The sequence below is a fragment of the Poecilia formosa genome, unplaced genomic scaffold, assembly GCF_000485575.1.
Source record: "Poecilia formosa unplaced genomic scaffold, Poecilia_formosa-5.1.2 Scaffold81, whole genome shotgun sequence".
Taxonomy (NCBI): Eukaryota; Metazoa; Chordata; class Actinopteri; order Cyprinodontiformes; family Poeciliidae; genus Poecilia; species Poecilia formosa.
In genome coordinates, this window is record NW_006800020.1 from 781,006 (window position 1) to 797,943 (window position 16,938).

A 16,938-nucleotide genomic window follows, 5' to 3' on the forward strand; every position below is an offset into this window, starting at 1 on the left:
GTTTATGCTGGCACTAGATCTCATTGATACTTCTCTACATTCTGTCTCGCTATATTGGAAACTGACCTTAGGGTTGCTTTGAGAGCTCTGACTTTGCAAGTACAATCAGAACACGTAATATTTCTGGATTTTAAAAAGCTATAAGCAATTAAAATTTTAGCTGTTGTGAATGACTCTCAGAATGATGATGTCTTAATACGAATTCCTGTTAGACATCCCAAGAGACTAAAACTGACTGGTCCAAGAGGAGCCAACACCAAATACTTCTACCATCTCAAAAACATAATTAGTGCAAATACTGTATTATTGAGCTTTAAATTAAAACCATGTTTGTATTAGGCACCTATTTACAGAGAGGTCCATTATTATTTACATGAGAAACTAAGTCAGGAGGTGGGTTCGCCACCAATAGTCTTCTTGTGTGAAACAAGTTTTCGAATGAAACCTGTTCAAACGAATCAATAATTGATATTATCTATTTAATATTAAAGTAAAGCACAGAATAAAAAAAAAATAATTATATTCGGTTAAGTGAGACCTTCTTTCTGGCAGTTACTATGGCCGTTTACATTCTAATCTTTTTGCACATAGGTAGCATACCCTGACTTTCCCAACCTTAATTTTTTTTTATGTGAAGAGCTGCAAATATAACAATAAGTTAAATCTTTATTTTGTTTTTGAGTCTGGAGTTGTTTTAATAGAAATTCACTTTGGTCTTGTGCCGTAGCTGCTTTGCTCAGAATTCTGACCTTTAGGGAGACATTGGATTTTAAATATTTTAGCCTGATTACAAAAAAAAAAAAAAAAAAAAACACATCTTCCATTAGTAACATTCATTAAAATAGGCTGTAAAACAATTCATTGGTAATTATATTTTAGACTGGACTTAGATTAAGATTTCCTTCACCTTCACTGATTTTTTTTGTCTTGAAAGGTTTCTCCTTCAGGCCATCTACTTATTAGAAACAAATTAGGCAAGAATTCAACGTGCAAACTAGTGGTGTGATGACATACATGCTGAAACGTGCATGTAAAATACAAGAAATAAAAAACAAAATCCAGATGAAGATCCCTATACTTTATTAAATGACCCCAAATGTGTCATAGTTGACGTTACCTTCACAGAAAGCATATGAATCGTCCTTACAGGCTCTGAAAACAAAGAATGAGTGTAGAATTGATAACGAATACATACAAACAAATAAGAAAAGAATTCTTAAAATACAGAAACAGTGACATGAAAATACAGTTTGTAAAACAAAAGACCACTTCTTCAGTGACATGTTTGTGTCAAGCACACATTAAAAAAAAAAATCAAAAATTGGCAGCTGTGTTGTTTGAGTCATTCTTTTCTTTAAGTCCATACTTTGAAACTGCAGTGAATCAAACCTATTCAAAACCAAGAACTGGAACCTAGAATACAATCACTGTGTCTGACATTGCACTCCGCCTCTGGGACCCTCTTCTTCCTCCTCATAGGCTTCTCTGTGGTAGCGTTTCTGTTGTGAATTGAGATCAACCTCACAGAGGTCCACTTCCTCCATGTCCTCCGTAATCATCACATCCTCTCTGGGAGGAAGCAGTCTTTCCAGCTGGAACATGAGATGCTCTGGGAGCCAGTGGTTTTCTGGGAACTCCACCTGGAAGCAGAAAACATGATCAGAAAGTTGCCGGATACGCCACAAAAGTTCTACTTAAAATCTGTGTCGGTTTTGTAAAACGCGTTAAGAAACTCACCTGGAACTGAATGATGAGCATTCCTCTTTCATAGGGATCCCGGTGGATAGGCATGCCCTCATTTTGAACACATTTGATGTCATTGTGCTTGATGACTTCTCCTGAAAGAGAACAAAAAGTTAATATGTCTATAAACCTAACAGCAAAAACACAGGTAAAGACAGCTGGTCAACCAAAAGAATTACTGTACCTGGCATTGTGCTGATGATGAGCGATCTGTTGTCTAATGTCCGGATGGTCTTTCTGAAGCCACACAGGGCCTCTGCAAGTTTGATGTCCATCTTCATTACCAGATCGTCTCCTTGCCTCTGGAAAACTGGGTGCTCCTTCTGATCCAGGACAATGACAACGTCTCCAGGTTCTAGTCCCGGTTCCTGGTCACCCTCTCCGTGAAATGTAATTTTCTGGCCATCTTTCATACCTGAAACAATTAAAAAACATTTTATCCAAGGTCCTCATCAAAATTATATCAGATTACTTTACTTTTGCATATTTCAAGTCTTACCTTTGTCAATGTGAACTTCAAGAATTTTCTTCTTGCGCTCCAGTTTGTGTCCATTGCAGTTCTTACAGCGGTCCTTTGCGTTAAACTTCTCCCCCTGCCCCTGGCAGTCGTGACACATGCTCTGGGTCTGCTGAATCATGCCCGGCCCGATCTGTTGCACTCTGATTTGTACTCCTCTGCCTTTGCAAGTCGAACACTTCTCCAAAGCCCCTTTTTTACCACCGTAACCTTTAAAATGAAACCAAGATACATTTATTTTCTGTCTTGAGAAACAGTTTTAGGGACTTTTTAAAAAGTGTCCTACGAAAGGTATAGCACTTACCGTCACACTTTTCACAAATGACATTCTTCTGAAGTCCAAGCTTCCTAGTAGAACCGTTGTACATTTCTTCTAGTGTGACACCAAGCTGGTGAACAACATTTTTTCCTTCAGGAAAAAAAAAATGCAATCTAAAACCTAAATATTCAAAGCGCATCACATCCAAGCTGGAGTTCGTAGACTTTGTAATTATATCCCACCTCTTCTCTCTCTCTGCATTCGACCTCCACCTCCAAAGAACATGTCAAACACATCCATTGGCGAAGCCCCAGAGTTCATGCCTCCTTCTTTAATAGCTTGTTCCCCTCCTTGGTCATATAGGTCCCTCTTCTTTGGATCAGACAGCACCTCGTAGGCATGAGAGATGAGCTTGAACTGTTAAAAACAGAGAGAAAGTTTTAAGTGGCTTTAAACTTGCAGTTATACATGTTAGACACACTTTATTCTCTACTAGAGGAAAATGGCTGATTCTTCTTTCATACCAGATTTTAAAACGGCATTTATATTTCTATCAGCTAAACTATGTAGATGGTTTTGATAGATTAGTGTGCTACCTGATCAGCCTTCCCCTCAAAAGCAGCTCTTTATTTATACTTAAAATATCAGTAGTTGAACAAAGTAGTTTTGATATGACAACATTGTGCTTGATTTGCCTTATACAAGAGGTTTCTCTAGATCCACCACAGTGTTCTGTTATTTTAAATCTTCTAGCACTTATAGCCTGTCCCACTGACATGCATCAATTTTAACCTTCACCAATTACTAAATATCATCTGGAGATTGAGGGAAATCCACCCTTAACTTCTTTAAATTAAGTAATTTGTGATTTCAGGTCACAAGGTTTTTTTTTTTTTTTTTTAAGATTTCTGTTTAGACTGGGGAACATAAATTGCCCCAGGATTTTAGCTTTTAAAAAAAACTGCAGCTGTTTAAAATGCAAATTCTTGAGACCTAATTAAAATACATAATAATAATAATAATAAACACACAAACCAATAAATGGATTAAAAGGTCATGTGCTACAATGTGTGACCTTAAATAATAATACATTTCAGAAACGGTTAGCTCTTCCACTCCGGTCTAATCTCCCCCAGTGTTAATGCAGAAGCAGCTCGGTGGATGTTTCCAGAAAGTTCCTCCTGTCTCGTCTCTCAACAAGGAGGTTTAAAAACGGAAAGCAACGGCCCACTAACTGAACATTTTCACACATTAGAGTAATCTCTGCATTTCTCTCTTACCTTTTCGCCTTCATTTGGGTTCTTGTCCGGGTGATATTTCAGTGCTAGTTTTCTGTAGGCTTTTTTAATTTCGTCCGTCGAGGCTTTTGGGCTGACCCCCAAGAGATCGTAGTAACCAGTTTCGTGCACCATGGTGACTCTACTGTAAAAAAAAAAAAAAAATAGATAAATAAATAAAAATATATTCTATTTAATTCCGTTGTATTACCCGAATTGCGGGCTTGGAATAAAAAATTTCAAAATAAATTAGAACAAATTGTGAACGTACTCTCTTATAAAGATAATAATGGAATTCCTCTTTCAGTTTTAATACACAAAAATTAACTAAGCAGACTGCATATTAAACTTGACGTTAAAGGGTGGTTGAATGATATTAAAAACAGCAGCAGCTTACTCTTACCAATGCAGCCGCTACATAGCTTTATAAAGATCAGTATAACAATAAAAAATATACCACTTACTTGTTGTATTTCCTCTGTCTCACCCTGTCAAAGAGCTGTTAACTGACACTGGACGAGGAGGACACGGCTCCTTCTTATAGCCGTACCGCTGTGCAGAAGTTTCTGGAGAGCTCGGAGCAGCGCCACCCGGATGTGTCGTAGACTGACGCAGAGAGTCTAGAAAATACCAGAGCGGAAAAAAATGGCGCGAGGGAGAGGGGTGGCGGTGGCGCTCCCAAACCGGCTTCTCGAATGACTTAACCTAATTCCTGTCTTCATATATGGGGCAATAGGTGAAGGTCTTTCAAAGAATATTATGCAACACCGCTCGGAGAGAGGGAAATAGGGGGATAGTGTTGCTGTTGCATAAAGAGCAAATTCAGAAACAACAGTTAAACACAACTGTTTTAGAAAAGTCTGTGCGGTTCATGTTTCGAACCGATCTTGCAAACTCATCATTGTAACACAGACAATATTGATTTTCTCAGTAATCTAATCAAAATAGTCAGACATGTTCCTGCTGTCATTTACTCCAAAAATATTTCTTGCTTCTTAAGAGGAAACATTTCTTTTCACATCAGTGTAAAAGTATTCAAGTTTTCTTTTATACTTTTTTTTTCTTTCTGGAACCTTCTGTCATTCTTTTCTTAGGAAAAGTACAAAAACTTGAAGGGTATTTTAAAAGTATTTGCCTCACGCTGTATATAATCAATAGCTGAAAAAAAGAACCCTGAATTTATTTCACTGAGTGCATTGGAAATGTTTCCCAAAATCTGCCAGATTAAGATTCCAAGAAATCTGTTAGATATACCCACATGTTTTTATTGCTGGAATTATTATGTTTTGGAGAGGCCCAGTCTTTACTTAAATCTGGCTGACAGAGAATATGTGGAAGGAGCTAAAGATTATGATGGCAAGGAGGCTTTACTACCTCTCGGATTATCTGCACTCAGTGGAAACATTGAAAATTAGATGGATATGCTGAAATAATAGCTAAGATTAGATGGACACTAAAATTCCAAAAAGTATGCAGATTGGACTGAGACAGGGCATCGGTGTATTAAAAGAAGGAATTTTACTAGCACCCATTTATTTTTACAAAATAAAGGCTGTACAGTCAGTGGGACAGTTGATAACACATTTTTGCCTTGCAGCTAGAAGGTCCTGAGTTTGAATCCTGGTCTGGGGGTCTTTTTGCATGGAGTTTGCATGTTCTCTCTGAGTATGTGTGGGTTCTCTTCAGACACTCTGGCTTCCACCCACAGTCTAAAAATATCACTGTTAGGTTAACTGGTCTCTCTAAATAGCTCCCAGGTATGAGTGTGTGAGCATGGCTGTTTGTCCAATGTCTTTTGAGTTGCCCTGTGATGGACTGGTGACCTTTCCAGAATGTACTCTGTCTATTGCCCAGTGATTTCTGGAGATAGGCATCTGTAGCCCTGCAAGAGTAAGTGGATATACACAATAGATGGAAAACCAATAAAAATTACGCTTCGGTTAAAAATGCTTTGTCATTAAAACAAACAACTGAACAAGTGGGATAGTCACTGCTTCAAAATAGTAATGCAATTGTGAGGATATGTTTATTTGCTCTGTTACATTGGGAGTCCTGCTGGAACACCACAAGGTACAAGATGTCCTCCGAATACCGTTAACTAATGACTGCTGCCACTCAGACAGATAGTATCTGAGATATGCGTGTGTAACTAAAGTGACTTGGCTGGTTAGCTTACAGTTGAGCGAAGTACTGATGTCCTTGGAAAAACTGCAAAGAGCAAAGACAGCTGTTGGAGCTACTGCAAGATTATTTTCAACTCTTGACTGTTTAAATGAAAACAATAAAAACTATTTTCTGTTTGATGTGCAAACCTTAAAGAATCAGCTTGATCCTTGCAGCTCATGAGTTGACTGTATGTTGGCAAACCTTGCTACAAATCAGCTGAAGCAAAGGTTAACTAGGATGCTAGGACCAGTGCTGAAATTACAGACAAGACCAGACTACGCTTTTTGTAGACGTCTGCATAATTTTCCTGATGTGGAAAGGACTGCATTTATCAGATTTAACCTGTGTTCTCTATATAGGACATAAAACTAGCAGTGCTTCAAGCATGTAATAATTTATATCAACCTTGCAGAAGTATAGGAACCAGCATGCACTGCTGGCAAAAATGAATGGGGAAAGTGGAAATGTGTTTTTGCAGAAGTGCAAAAGCTTTTCAATGCAGCCACAGAGAGTTTCTTCTCAATTGGATGCATTATGACAAAGTAGAGGTCCAGATTTCACTGAAATAGTCTTGTTTGCATCAAGCTTATGCATGGAGCTCTTCATGACTCTGAACATAACGCGAACTTTAGCTGTTAGCACTCCGTGGGGGTTATTTTAAGTTAGCTTCTCAAATGTCTTCACATGATTCCCGTCTGCATCAAAAGGGCAGTGGGTGAAGAGCAACGTGCAAAATAGTTTAGGGCAAATAGAAAGCAAATTTTGGAGACAGCTATAATCAAAGAAGCCTATCTTAATACAAATCTTGTTTCTTAACATTATAAGACAATATAAAAACTTAGAACCCAGTATTCGGAATGTCTTAGAAAATCTGATAAAAAAATCCACTCTTCTGCTAGTTAGTATTTGAGGCCTTAATCATTCAAATATGTTTTATTTTTTTTTATTCTAAAGAGACAAATTTTCTTCAAGTCTGTCAAAATGGTCTTGAACTTTCGACCTTTGCACTCATACTTTCATAAGACGTTTTCAAACAGGTGTAATTTTGAACCGTTTGTTTAAGACCTGTAACATTCAAGAACTAATGTTGTAGTTCAACATATAACTAATTCAACTTTATTTCAATTGCATTTTTCAAACAAGAACATAACTAAAAGAGCTGAACAAAGCAAGGGACACAAAAGATAAAAATTGACAATGTGAAACATGTTTGTAGAATATGACTAGTCTGTATAATTTGTCAATATTTGTAATGAAATTTAGACAGCAAGCTATTACACAACTATTCCACCTTTACATCCAGTGTTATGTTTCTAAAGCGATTACAAATTGTGTGATTTCAGTGAAATCTGAATTTAATCAAACTCTCAAGCTCAAAGAATATTACCCTAAAAGTAGAACTTTTAATTTTTTCCCCTTTTTTGTACATACACTTTATAATGCCTTTAAACATTAGAAAAGTTTACCTGCCACAATGAATACCTCTAAACATAAGAAACTGTCTTTAAAAAATAGTCTCAGACCAAGATTGGATATATGAACATTTTGTCATGAACTTTAATAGCAAGCTAGATTGAAAAAAAAAATCAGATTATAGTTTCATATTTCTATTGGAATTGTTCTGCATACATTCATACAATTTGGAAGAACAACACCTGGTGGTTTAAAACATGCCAAGTGCAAAATGATAAGGTTTTGTGCATAAAGAAGCATGTTTTTTTTTCCCCACCAGTATCAAGTGCACAATCTCTGGGCACCATAATGGAAGACTTATGGCATGTTTATGAGGACTGTCTCACTTATTTTAAAGTGAGTTTTAAACACATTAAAGATTAATGTACAACCGTCTTCAAAAATCTTATTTAGCATGTCATATATACAGATGTTCTTGATGATGTGGTTAAGACAATTCGTTGTTAAAGGTGCTCCAATCTAAACAGTCAAGTTCATAAGCAACAGCATTTTAAATACATGCTCTGGGTAAAAGTTTTAACATGGAGTCACACAGTGCAACGTGATACTATACTGACAGATTATGAGAAGCCTCACACGTTCCTTTTACTTCATGTCCCGAACTCTTTGACAAATTGCTTCTGTGAACTCTGAGCACTTGGCGTTTCCTCCCAAGTCTTTGGTTAGAACCTTGAAGAAAATTATGAAAAACTTTAGAAGGAGCATCACACCGTCAATACACCCACAGCGAGTTGCCTTTAAAAGTGAATTACCTTTTTGTCCTGAATGGTGTCAAAGCAGGCAGTTTCAATTTTCTGGGCGTGGCTACGTAAGCCCATGTGGCGCAGCATCATGATGGCACTGAGCAGCAGGGCAGTGGGGTTCGCAAGATCTTTCCCTGCGATATCTGGAGCAGTTCCATGAACCTGGCAGGAGGAAAGAGAAAACAACAGTCAACCACCATGGTTGATGTTATTTTTCCCAGAAAAAATTGAAGCAAATCTTTCTGTCTTGAGCTAAATTTAGTTCAACAGTTGGATTTCCCCCCCCCATAATTATCTGATTTTAATTATGTTAATTAAAAATATGTGTGGTAAAATATAAAACAACATACCGACTCAAATATGGCCACCCCATGGGCACCAATGTTTCCACTTGGCGTCACTCCCAAACCTCCAATTAATCCAGCACAGAGATCACTGCAATGAATAAAAAAAAACAAACAAACAAATGTAGATTTGTTTCTGTTATATTCTGATAAGGTTTACTTTTTGCCACTTGTAATTATTTTCTACTTATCATTTCTGGTTCAGTCAACAAATATCACCACATTTTCTGACCGGATTTTTAAGTTTAAATTTGTCCTGATTTGGAAAACTTTAAAAGGAAGAACTTATTATGTATTTACTATGTAATTACCTCAAGATGTCTCCATACAAATTTGGCATCACCAGGACATCAAACTGCGAGGGATCCTGGACCATCTGTAGGAGTATTTTGACAATGTTGCCTTTAATTGCAAATGTCAAGAATGCCACAGAAATACAAATGGATTGTATGGGAATCAAATGTTGCCAATCGAAGCTCATCCAAGACCGGTGATGAGTTGGCAGCTGTTCTGACACATGCAAAGTAAGTATCCTATAACCATTTCCTCGTAGTAAAACAATGTATCACTTATTTATCTTATTTCAACAAAGTCCATGCAGTCTTTGTCTCTATTTGAAGTTTGTATTCCATTAAATTTATGTGACACATAGAGTTACTACTCCCTCTTGTGGTAATAAGTTGCAATATGTATGGCCTACATAGGCTGGTTACCAGTATCAACATCCTAAAAAGTTATAATTTCAGAACCACAAAAATGTCTTCATCATGATGTTTCTACAGTTTTAAGAACTTTTAGTAAGATACAAGAGACACTGCTGGAGTGACTGGGATTTTTGCAGTCTGGATGGAACATCCTCCCCTCATCATGCTACTAGGCACTGCAGGTCAGCTGGTTGAAAGACTACTACTTTATAATTTATTTAAAAGGAATTAAAGAATGCCACCTGTCATTGTACCTTTTAAAACTACAGTAAAAAGACTAATATTCTCCACAATAAGCATATTTAAAGGATAGCTACTGGTATTCATTTAACACTTTTAATGTCATCAATGTTAAAAATATCTATTGCTTCTATGTTTTAAATAAAATCAATTAGATAATGTAAATGTCACAATACTGTAACACTCTACACACTGAGTATCTCATACCAGCTAAGGCCTAAATAAAACAAGAAAACTAATTTGATTCCTAATAGAAGTTGCTGGAACTTACATTAAGGCACACAGTATCCAAGTACATCTCTGTGAATTTGATATCTTTGTGCTTCTCTGCGGCCTCTCTGCACTTTCGCAGGAAAAGTCCATCCGACATTCGCCTGAAAAGACGAGCAAACATCGGACAGTCATTTAGCATCTTTAGCAGGACAAGCTTTGATGGCATCTGTAGAGGAATGTAACATACATGATATTAGCCTTGTGAACAGCAGTAACACTGGACCTCTGATTGTTTTTTGCGTATTCAAAAGCATACTCTGCAATGCGCTGGCTGGCTTGTTCCGTGATGAGCTTGATACTCTGCACAACTCCGTCAACAATCTGAAAGTAGAGGTGCATCATTAAAAATGAACATGACTAAAGCCCAATGAAACTCAACAGTAAATTATTGTAAGTGAAGATAATAGTGAGTTGGGATGTTTTAACATTAAAAGCAATAAAATAAAGTAGCTCTAATCAAAAGAGTGGATAAAGAGTTTTACCACGTGCTCAATCCCACTGTACTCTCCCTCAGTGTTTTCCCTGATGGTAACCAGGTTCACATCAGTATAAGGTGTGTCATAACCCTCAATGGACATGCAGGGGCGCACATTAGCGTAGAGGTCAAACGTCTTTCTCAGAAGCAGGTTCATGGAGGGATGACCTGCTCCTACTGGTGTTTTCAAAGGGCCTGCAGAGAGAAATAGTGGAAAAATATCCGCCAAAATAAACTTATTTAAAATTCAGTTTCAACAAAAGTGTGAAATTGAATAAAGTAGAGCAATCTTTTTTTTATGTGGGAAAATATGTAGAAAACTCGGCTTTGCAGCATAAAGGGTTTAGGTTACCTTTCAGGCCGATTTTTGTTTTATCCATTGATTCTTTAGCGTCATGAGGGATCATCCACTTTCCACCTGGTCCCTGTATAGCTGTGACGTTTCTTTCTTCCCACTCAATGGGAACCTAGTTTAAAACATACGCAAACAACAAGCACAACACTATCTTCTCAGATGATGCATATCTTATAGATTGAGAAGCATTTTAAAAAAAGCTATATTTCTCACAATTATCCTGTCTGTCAAAAATCAGTAGAAAAAACTGACAGTATATAAAAAAAATAAATAAATAAATAACCGACTTCAGCTGCTACAAATATCTTCACCACAGCCGCGGAGATCTCTGGACCGATGCCATCACCGGGGATTAATGTAACAGTTTGCATCTGTGTGGAAAAAGAGACAAAGACCCAAATAAAGATTGTGTTCACCCATATGTCTTAAAACAGATTTAAAAACATTATTGTAGTAATCTAAAGTAAATTTGAAAATAAATAAATAAAATGTACATACCCCACGGATGAAACTCCTGGATTGTAGAAGCTCATTTTTCAAAGAAGCAACTACACGCGATGCCTGCAATTTCAGAAACATCACTTTAGTATTGAGCTTCATCCATTGTGAAGCTCAATAGATGACACTCAAAAGTTCAATTTGCAAAACTTTTCCCTTGAAGTTCTGCAAAGAGGACTTTAAGCAAAAAAAATTCCAAACACTTAGAACAAAGCAACCCCCTTCAACAATTCATGGTTAATCTTCAGGAATGGCCTTTGCACCACCCAAAAAGAAAGCAACCCTCATCAGCATCATCAAAAGAAAAAACAAAAACAGAAATCGAATCAAGCAGAAGTATTATTGGAAAGAATACCATTAGCATCCCCCAAAAGATTTCCACAGTACTGCAGAATCGGTGCATCTCTTTTGCTGTGATGACAGACTATGGTTAAACAACTCGAGGATCAAACTCCACCAAAGACTTGTGCAAGACAAGGATGTTAATCAAGCCACCCTCCAATTTAAGTGTGCCATGCTCCTCATTTGTTTATTGGCGTAGAAACTCACTGTCCTCTTTATTAGAGACAACTTTTTTCAAACTCCGTTGGGTTGTATTTGCCATCAGAACTCCTTCAGTCCTTCACGGTAAAAATACAACAAATGGACAGGAACATTCCTCTGGTTTTTTAGTCCATATTGACCTGATAGCATCAAATACTGGCTGAAAATTTCAAGTTTCATCACATCCATAACGGTGTTATTTAAGTGGGATGTGGTTACTGTGAACGTCGTTGGAGAACAGTGATCTTATCGACATGTTCAGAAGGCAATTTGAGATAAATTGAGCTTTGAGACACATTAATTTCCCATTCTGGTGAGCCTGTGATAAGTGGAGCCTCTGAGCGGAATCCTGAGCCTGTAGCCAAGGCTTCTTCAAGGTTTTGTTTGTTGCAAATTTTGACACATAACTGGTTTATCTGAAATTTGTATTCACACACAATTAAACAGGTGTATCTAATGAGTTCCCCAGGGAGTGTAAATTACTTCCAATTCAATGTGAGTTTAAGTGCTTATTTTTAGTCTTCTGGCCAATAAGAAGAGAATTTACTTGACAGTAGGGTTCATGACATTATGACTATGTTATGATTTAGTTGCTGTCCATATTGCTGGCAATTTGTTGGTGTCGACTCATTTTCAACATCACGATGAAACACTGCACTCTTTGTTTTGGCTTGAAATACTGCATGTTTACAGTTCTGTTGAGGAAGAGATGACATTTAGCAATTTGTTTTGGCCACGATAAAAATGGGCTTTAGACCCCAGACCACACTATAAGTGACATGTGGCAACTGCAAAAACCTCCGATTGTTGTGATGTAGCTGCAACAGCAAGGACGGTTAGCATAGCCAAGCAGACTAAACTTACTTGCTGTGGTTTGATTTTGTCCTTGCCATTGATATAGAAACCAAACTTTGTTAGCAGATGAATAATCTGTAGACAGTAGACATGTGTTGCTATTTGTAAGGTCTAACAAGAAAATTATCTTCAACAGAAACAGCTCCCAAAATGATCTGCAGAAGAGCGGATAAACCTTGCAGTTTAGCCAGTGAGCTAAATTAGCAAGATTCTAGTTACTATAGTAACCATAAAGCTGTAGCTCATTTTTAATAAGTATAATCATCCTCGTAGCTTTATCTTCCTTTTTCAGCTTGAAAGCAATTTACAAAAATCTGACACAAAGAATACAAGATTTAGTGAATTGCATAAAACAAAGTGAGGTAAATTTTATGGATGCATACCGTTGACCTCCACATGTTTCCTGCGATCTTGAGGTAGACGAGCTCGAGCTCAGAGGAGCTGCGGCGGCGGCACTTGTCAAGCTGGAAAAGACGTAACGCAAACTTCCGGCTTTCAAAATAAACAAAATCAGCTAAAATACAAACCGATGACTGTACCTGTTTATAGTGGTTAAAATAATTACTTTCTTCAACAAGGAAACGCAGTAAACTAAATGTCAACGTTTCTATTACAGATAAATATCAAACATTTCCAATGCGTGTCTAATGTCTGCGTTAGGTTATTTATGAGTGTTATAAGTGTATTGGACAATCACCAGCAGGTGGCAGCATGGTATTATTTGTTGGACTGCCTTATAACTTATAAAGATCACATTTGTTTTAACAAATTCATCACAATATACATATTTTGCTCTGATCGTAAAGTGGGTGATATAGGTATGCATCTTATCTGAATTTATTCTAAATAATCAAAGTCAGAATTAAAAACACATTTACAGGCTTACAAATAATGTATTTTCAGCAAGTTGGTTACACAGAGAAACCCTATGATTTAAAAAAAAAAAAAAAGTAGAAAGAGCCAACAATCAATCAGTCAATCTTTGCATAAGCACAACAAGAACATACAACAACATTTACTCTTTAAATTAACCAGCAACGTAAAATTAAGGACACCCTGTAAGCAAAGACCAATACAAATTCCAATGAGCAGCATAGCTATTAGCATTATTTCAGGCTACAGCATTGTACAAAATGCACATTGTGCAAGTTAAGACATCGATGAGCCAAACTGAGGGGCATCAGTATGGGTCAAGGTTTTCAAACCGCCTCCGTATTTATTCTGTCAACCAATGCATAGGATGAATACAGTAACAGCGAAGTTCACACACTGCGGCACGGAGCACGTGTGTCAGGCAATGATATTTAAAAAGCATTTGGATATAGCATGGTTGTTTGAAAAAAGCTACAGTACATCTGTCATAGTACATCATTACAAAGCAAAAAAAGGCGGCTGAAAGTTACATAAAAGGTTTGTACAAAATAGCCCAATTCAGATGGCGTATTGCTTTGGTTGCTTCTTCAAGCTCATTGATCTCTGAGTCTGGGAAATCACATGAGTGGCTCTGTTGTTCAAGAGTCTGCATTCGTGAAGAACATCTGGAGAAAAAAAAAAAGAATTACATGAACAGGTGACATTAATTCATTAGAATGACACTGTGAAGTTAGTTCAATACTGTTATTTATTTTTAAAAGTGAAACTCAGAAGGAGAATCATTATATACACAATTGCAAATCTTTTTGGATAAACTTTTGATGCTCATCTAATGTATTGAGGCGCACTTGTAATATCAGTATACATAATGTCAAAAGAGTTGACAAATGGTAAAAAAAACAAAACAAAAAAAAAACACAGCGAACCTCACCATTGAACTGTTTGTAGGCTTCTTCAATAATGGCATTGTTTGATCGCTTTATCTCCCAGTAACCATCTTCTACCCATGGCTTGCAATCGGGATGTTCAATGAGCTGCCCATTCTTGTATGAACCAGCTGATCATGTAGAGAAAAATAAACAGTTCAACGATATTTTACAAAAAAAAAACATTAAACACACATCCATGTAAGACTGTTGTTCATTATTGAATAGACATATATTTGCAGCAAAGAAAAAATAATACCTTTTATGGTATCATCAATGTCTTTGCATAACTGGTACAATTCACTTCCTCGTCCAACAACTCTCTCTCCTGTAATTTAAAACAGATAATATAAGCATATTCAGCCAAAACACAGCAATGTCTTCAGGACTAATAATATTGCCAAGATAAAGAATTACAGAAAAATAAATCTTACCATCCAGAACCTTGATGTTCGGGAACATCTCGAGTACAACAGCTCTGTATGATGCGCTCCTGCACACTGACAAAACCAAAGCAGCAACATAACGAACATTAATCACCATCTTCCATTTACTGGAATTAGAGATAAATTTCTCATAAATTACCTGGGTTACTGTAATTGTAGGTGTTGTCTCTCAGACGTATGTTTTCTAGCTTTTTCAGAGAAACAAGGCAATGTAGGCTCTCAGTGCTGTTGAAAAACAGCACATTAGACGTAAGTTTTTTAAAAAAAATATATATCTCATTTAGCATAGACCTTAGTTAATAAGTGACAAAATCTAAATATTATGATGCATTTCAGCATTCATCAAATGAGTTGAAGTAAAATCTAGTGCATTTGTATACATTGTAAAACTAGAATAATGGCAGAAAAACTTTATCAAATTCATAATCGGTGACATTAACCAGCAATTCAAAATGATCAGTTCTGATTCATTTTCATAGATGTTTAAAATATTGTTTTGCAATGGTGTTAGCATGTAAACTTGTAACATACCTGGATATGACATTACCAGCTAAATTTAAAGTTTGTAAATTTTCACAACTACGAAGTGGCTCTGGGAAAACAACCAAAAACAGAGAACACAAATAAATATTGCACAATGTCATTCTGAAAAAAAAAAATGAAATAAAGCCCGTTTACCTTACCTATATTAGAGATTCTGTTAGAAGACAAATTAAGCACAGAAAGAAGACGAAGAGATGATAGAGGTCCTAGATTTGTGACATTGTTCCCAAATAGGTCCAGCCTCTCCAAATTTACACATTCCCCAATACATCCAAGGTCATGTATACCTTAAAGGCAAAACGTTATTTTTTTATAAATAGTAACTTAATGAACATGAACATTAAAAACGTGCACTAATCCTTACCAAGGACTCTGAGTTTCAGAAACAGAATGGATTCCAAATCAAATTCTCCAGTCCGTGACTTCAGCAGCAAAGCAGTTACCTTCTCACACTCTGCATCTGAGGGAACCAGAATGATAAGACCGCACAAAACAAAGCACATTCACTTTCTATTCTTAAATATGCAGTACAACTACAGATCCTATAATTTGTGACTCAGAGATGCAAAAGATAACGCTGGAAGCACTGTTTGTTCTGTTAACAGCGAAGGGAAAAGAAACTTTAAATAGAAGCAGCATATTATTATTTATTTTCTTCCTGACAGCACACAGAGCATTTTTACAAAGGAGAGGGTCACAACAGACAGATGTGCTGATGTGCTCACTGTTGTGTAATGTTATAATCCCACTAGCATGCATGAGTAACAGCAGAGGGAGGTATGTTTGCTTTACTGTGCTTAAGGCACTATGAGTCCTACACATGAATTCTCCTCACTCACTGAACCATAGATAATGAGGACGGTGTCTTTTTATATGAAAATACCAGTCGGTTATTTTAATGTTGTTGTTTTTTTGTTTTAATTTAGCTTACTGAATTGTAAACAAGAGGAAATCAAAGTAGAAAAACATTATTGATGAAAAAATAGGAGCACCAATTGTGTCTTATCTTTGAGAAGAAATACATGAGAAATGTGAACTTTCTTTACGGTCAGCTAGCAATAGCGTTAAATAATGTTAGCTAAATTTGTGCTAACAGTGAGCGTCGTTCCTATGGCAGCAGCTAGAAAAAAAATATGATAATCATTTAACATTTAAAAAGAGAGCGGGTGTGTAAAATAAAATAGTAGTAGAGCTCATGTTTATTTTTTTTTCTGCAGAGATGACGAAGCAACAGGAAGAATAACAAGCACAGACGCGTTGTTAGCTTCATTTTCTCTCTGGACACAGTTAGCTACAGTTAGCACAGGCTGCTAGAGGCTAACACAGTAACGTAGCAACAAGCTATCAGTGAAACTTACCCTGCTCCTTTTCTCGCTTACAGTCCATGCTGGGCAACTTTGACAGTTAGAAATCAAACAAATGTCACAAAGGGTGACAATTAAACCAGCGCAAATCAAGACAGGAATTATTTACGGAGCGTGAAATTATCATTTGTCCAGAGGTGGAATAAGGACACGCTCATTGGTGCTGTAATAACAGGCAGGTGGATTAGAGACGGACATCACACCAGCCTCTGCAGCTCAAAGGGGGGCAGAGTTTGCAGGGAAGCGATAATCTCTGGAGCTCAAGATAAACTAGTTTATTTTACTTCAGGTGCAACAGGTTATTTGATAAAAACTAAACAA

The 16,938-nt window shown here is 36.8% G+C and overlaps 3 protein-coding genes across 3 annotated transcripts in view; all 3 read right to left on the reverse strand.

Moving 5' to 3' along the window:
- Positions 1 to 1,057: 1,057 nt before the first annotated feature.
- Positions 1,058 to 16,938, reverse strand: part of dnaja (DnaJ heat shock protein family (Hsp40) member A) — an 18,357-nt gene continuing 2,476 nt past the window's right edge. The window contains exons 2-9 of the mRNA XM_007556780.2: positions 4,261 to 4,274; positions 3,800 to 3,941; positions 2,762 to 2,936; positions 2,565 to 2,669; positions 2,243 to 2,470; positions 1,928 to 2,158; positions 1,738 to 1,838; positions 1,058 to 1,640 (exon numbers count right to left, since the gene is read on the reverse strand). Coding sequence (XP_007556842.1) covers positions 1,425 to 1,640; positions 1,738 to 1,838; positions 1,928 to 2,158; positions 2,243 to 2,470; positions 2,565 to 2,669; positions 2,762 to 2,936; positions 3,800 to 3,931 — 1,188 coding nt within the window. The 5' untranslated portion in view covers positions 3,932 to 3,941; positions 4,261 to 4,274 and the 3' untranslated portion in view covers positions 1,058 to 1,424. The remainder of the gene's footprint in view (positions 1,641 to 1,737; positions 1,839 to 1,927; positions 2,159 to 2,242; positions 2,471 to 2,564; positions 2,670 to 2,761; positions 2,937 to 3,799; positions 3,942 to 4,260; positions 4,275 to 16,938) is intronic.
- On the reverse strand, positions 7,491 to 12,959 carry idh3a (isocitrate dehydrogenase (NAD(+)) 3 catalytic subunit alpha). The gene is made up of 11 exons (XM_007556782.2): positions 12,849 to 12,959; positions 11,068 to 11,130; positions 10,857 to 10,940; positions 10,567 to 10,681; positions 10,222 to 10,409; positions 9,927 to 10,060; positions 9,738 to 9,840; positions 8,834 to 8,898; positions 8,529 to 8,613; positions 8,188 to 8,340; positions 7,491 to 8,104 (listed from the first exon to the last, which is right to left on the reverse strand). Exons 1-11 carry the CDS (start codon positions 12,861 to 12,863, stop codon positions 8,021 to 8,023), a joined length of 1,089 nt encoding a protein of 362 aa, XP_007556844.1. The 5' UTR covers positions 12,864 to 12,959; the 3' UTR covers positions 7,491 to 8,020.
- Positions 13,281 to 16,843, reverse strand: lrrc61 (leucine rich repeat containing 61). Its single transcript, XM_007556783.2, has 9 exons — positions 16,612 to 16,843; positions 15,618 to 15,713; positions 15,394 to 15,540; positions 15,242 to 15,302; positions 14,850 to 14,935; positions 14,699 to 14,764; positions 14,524 to 14,592; positions 14,270 to 14,395; positions 13,281 to 14,003 (listed from the first exon to the last, which is right to left on the reverse strand). Exons 1-9 carry the CDS (start codon positions 16,637 to 16,639, stop codon positions 13,897 to 13,899), a joined length of 786 nt encoding a protein of 261 aa, XP_007556845.1. The 5' UTR covers positions 16,640 to 16,843; the 3' UTR covers positions 13,281 to 13,896.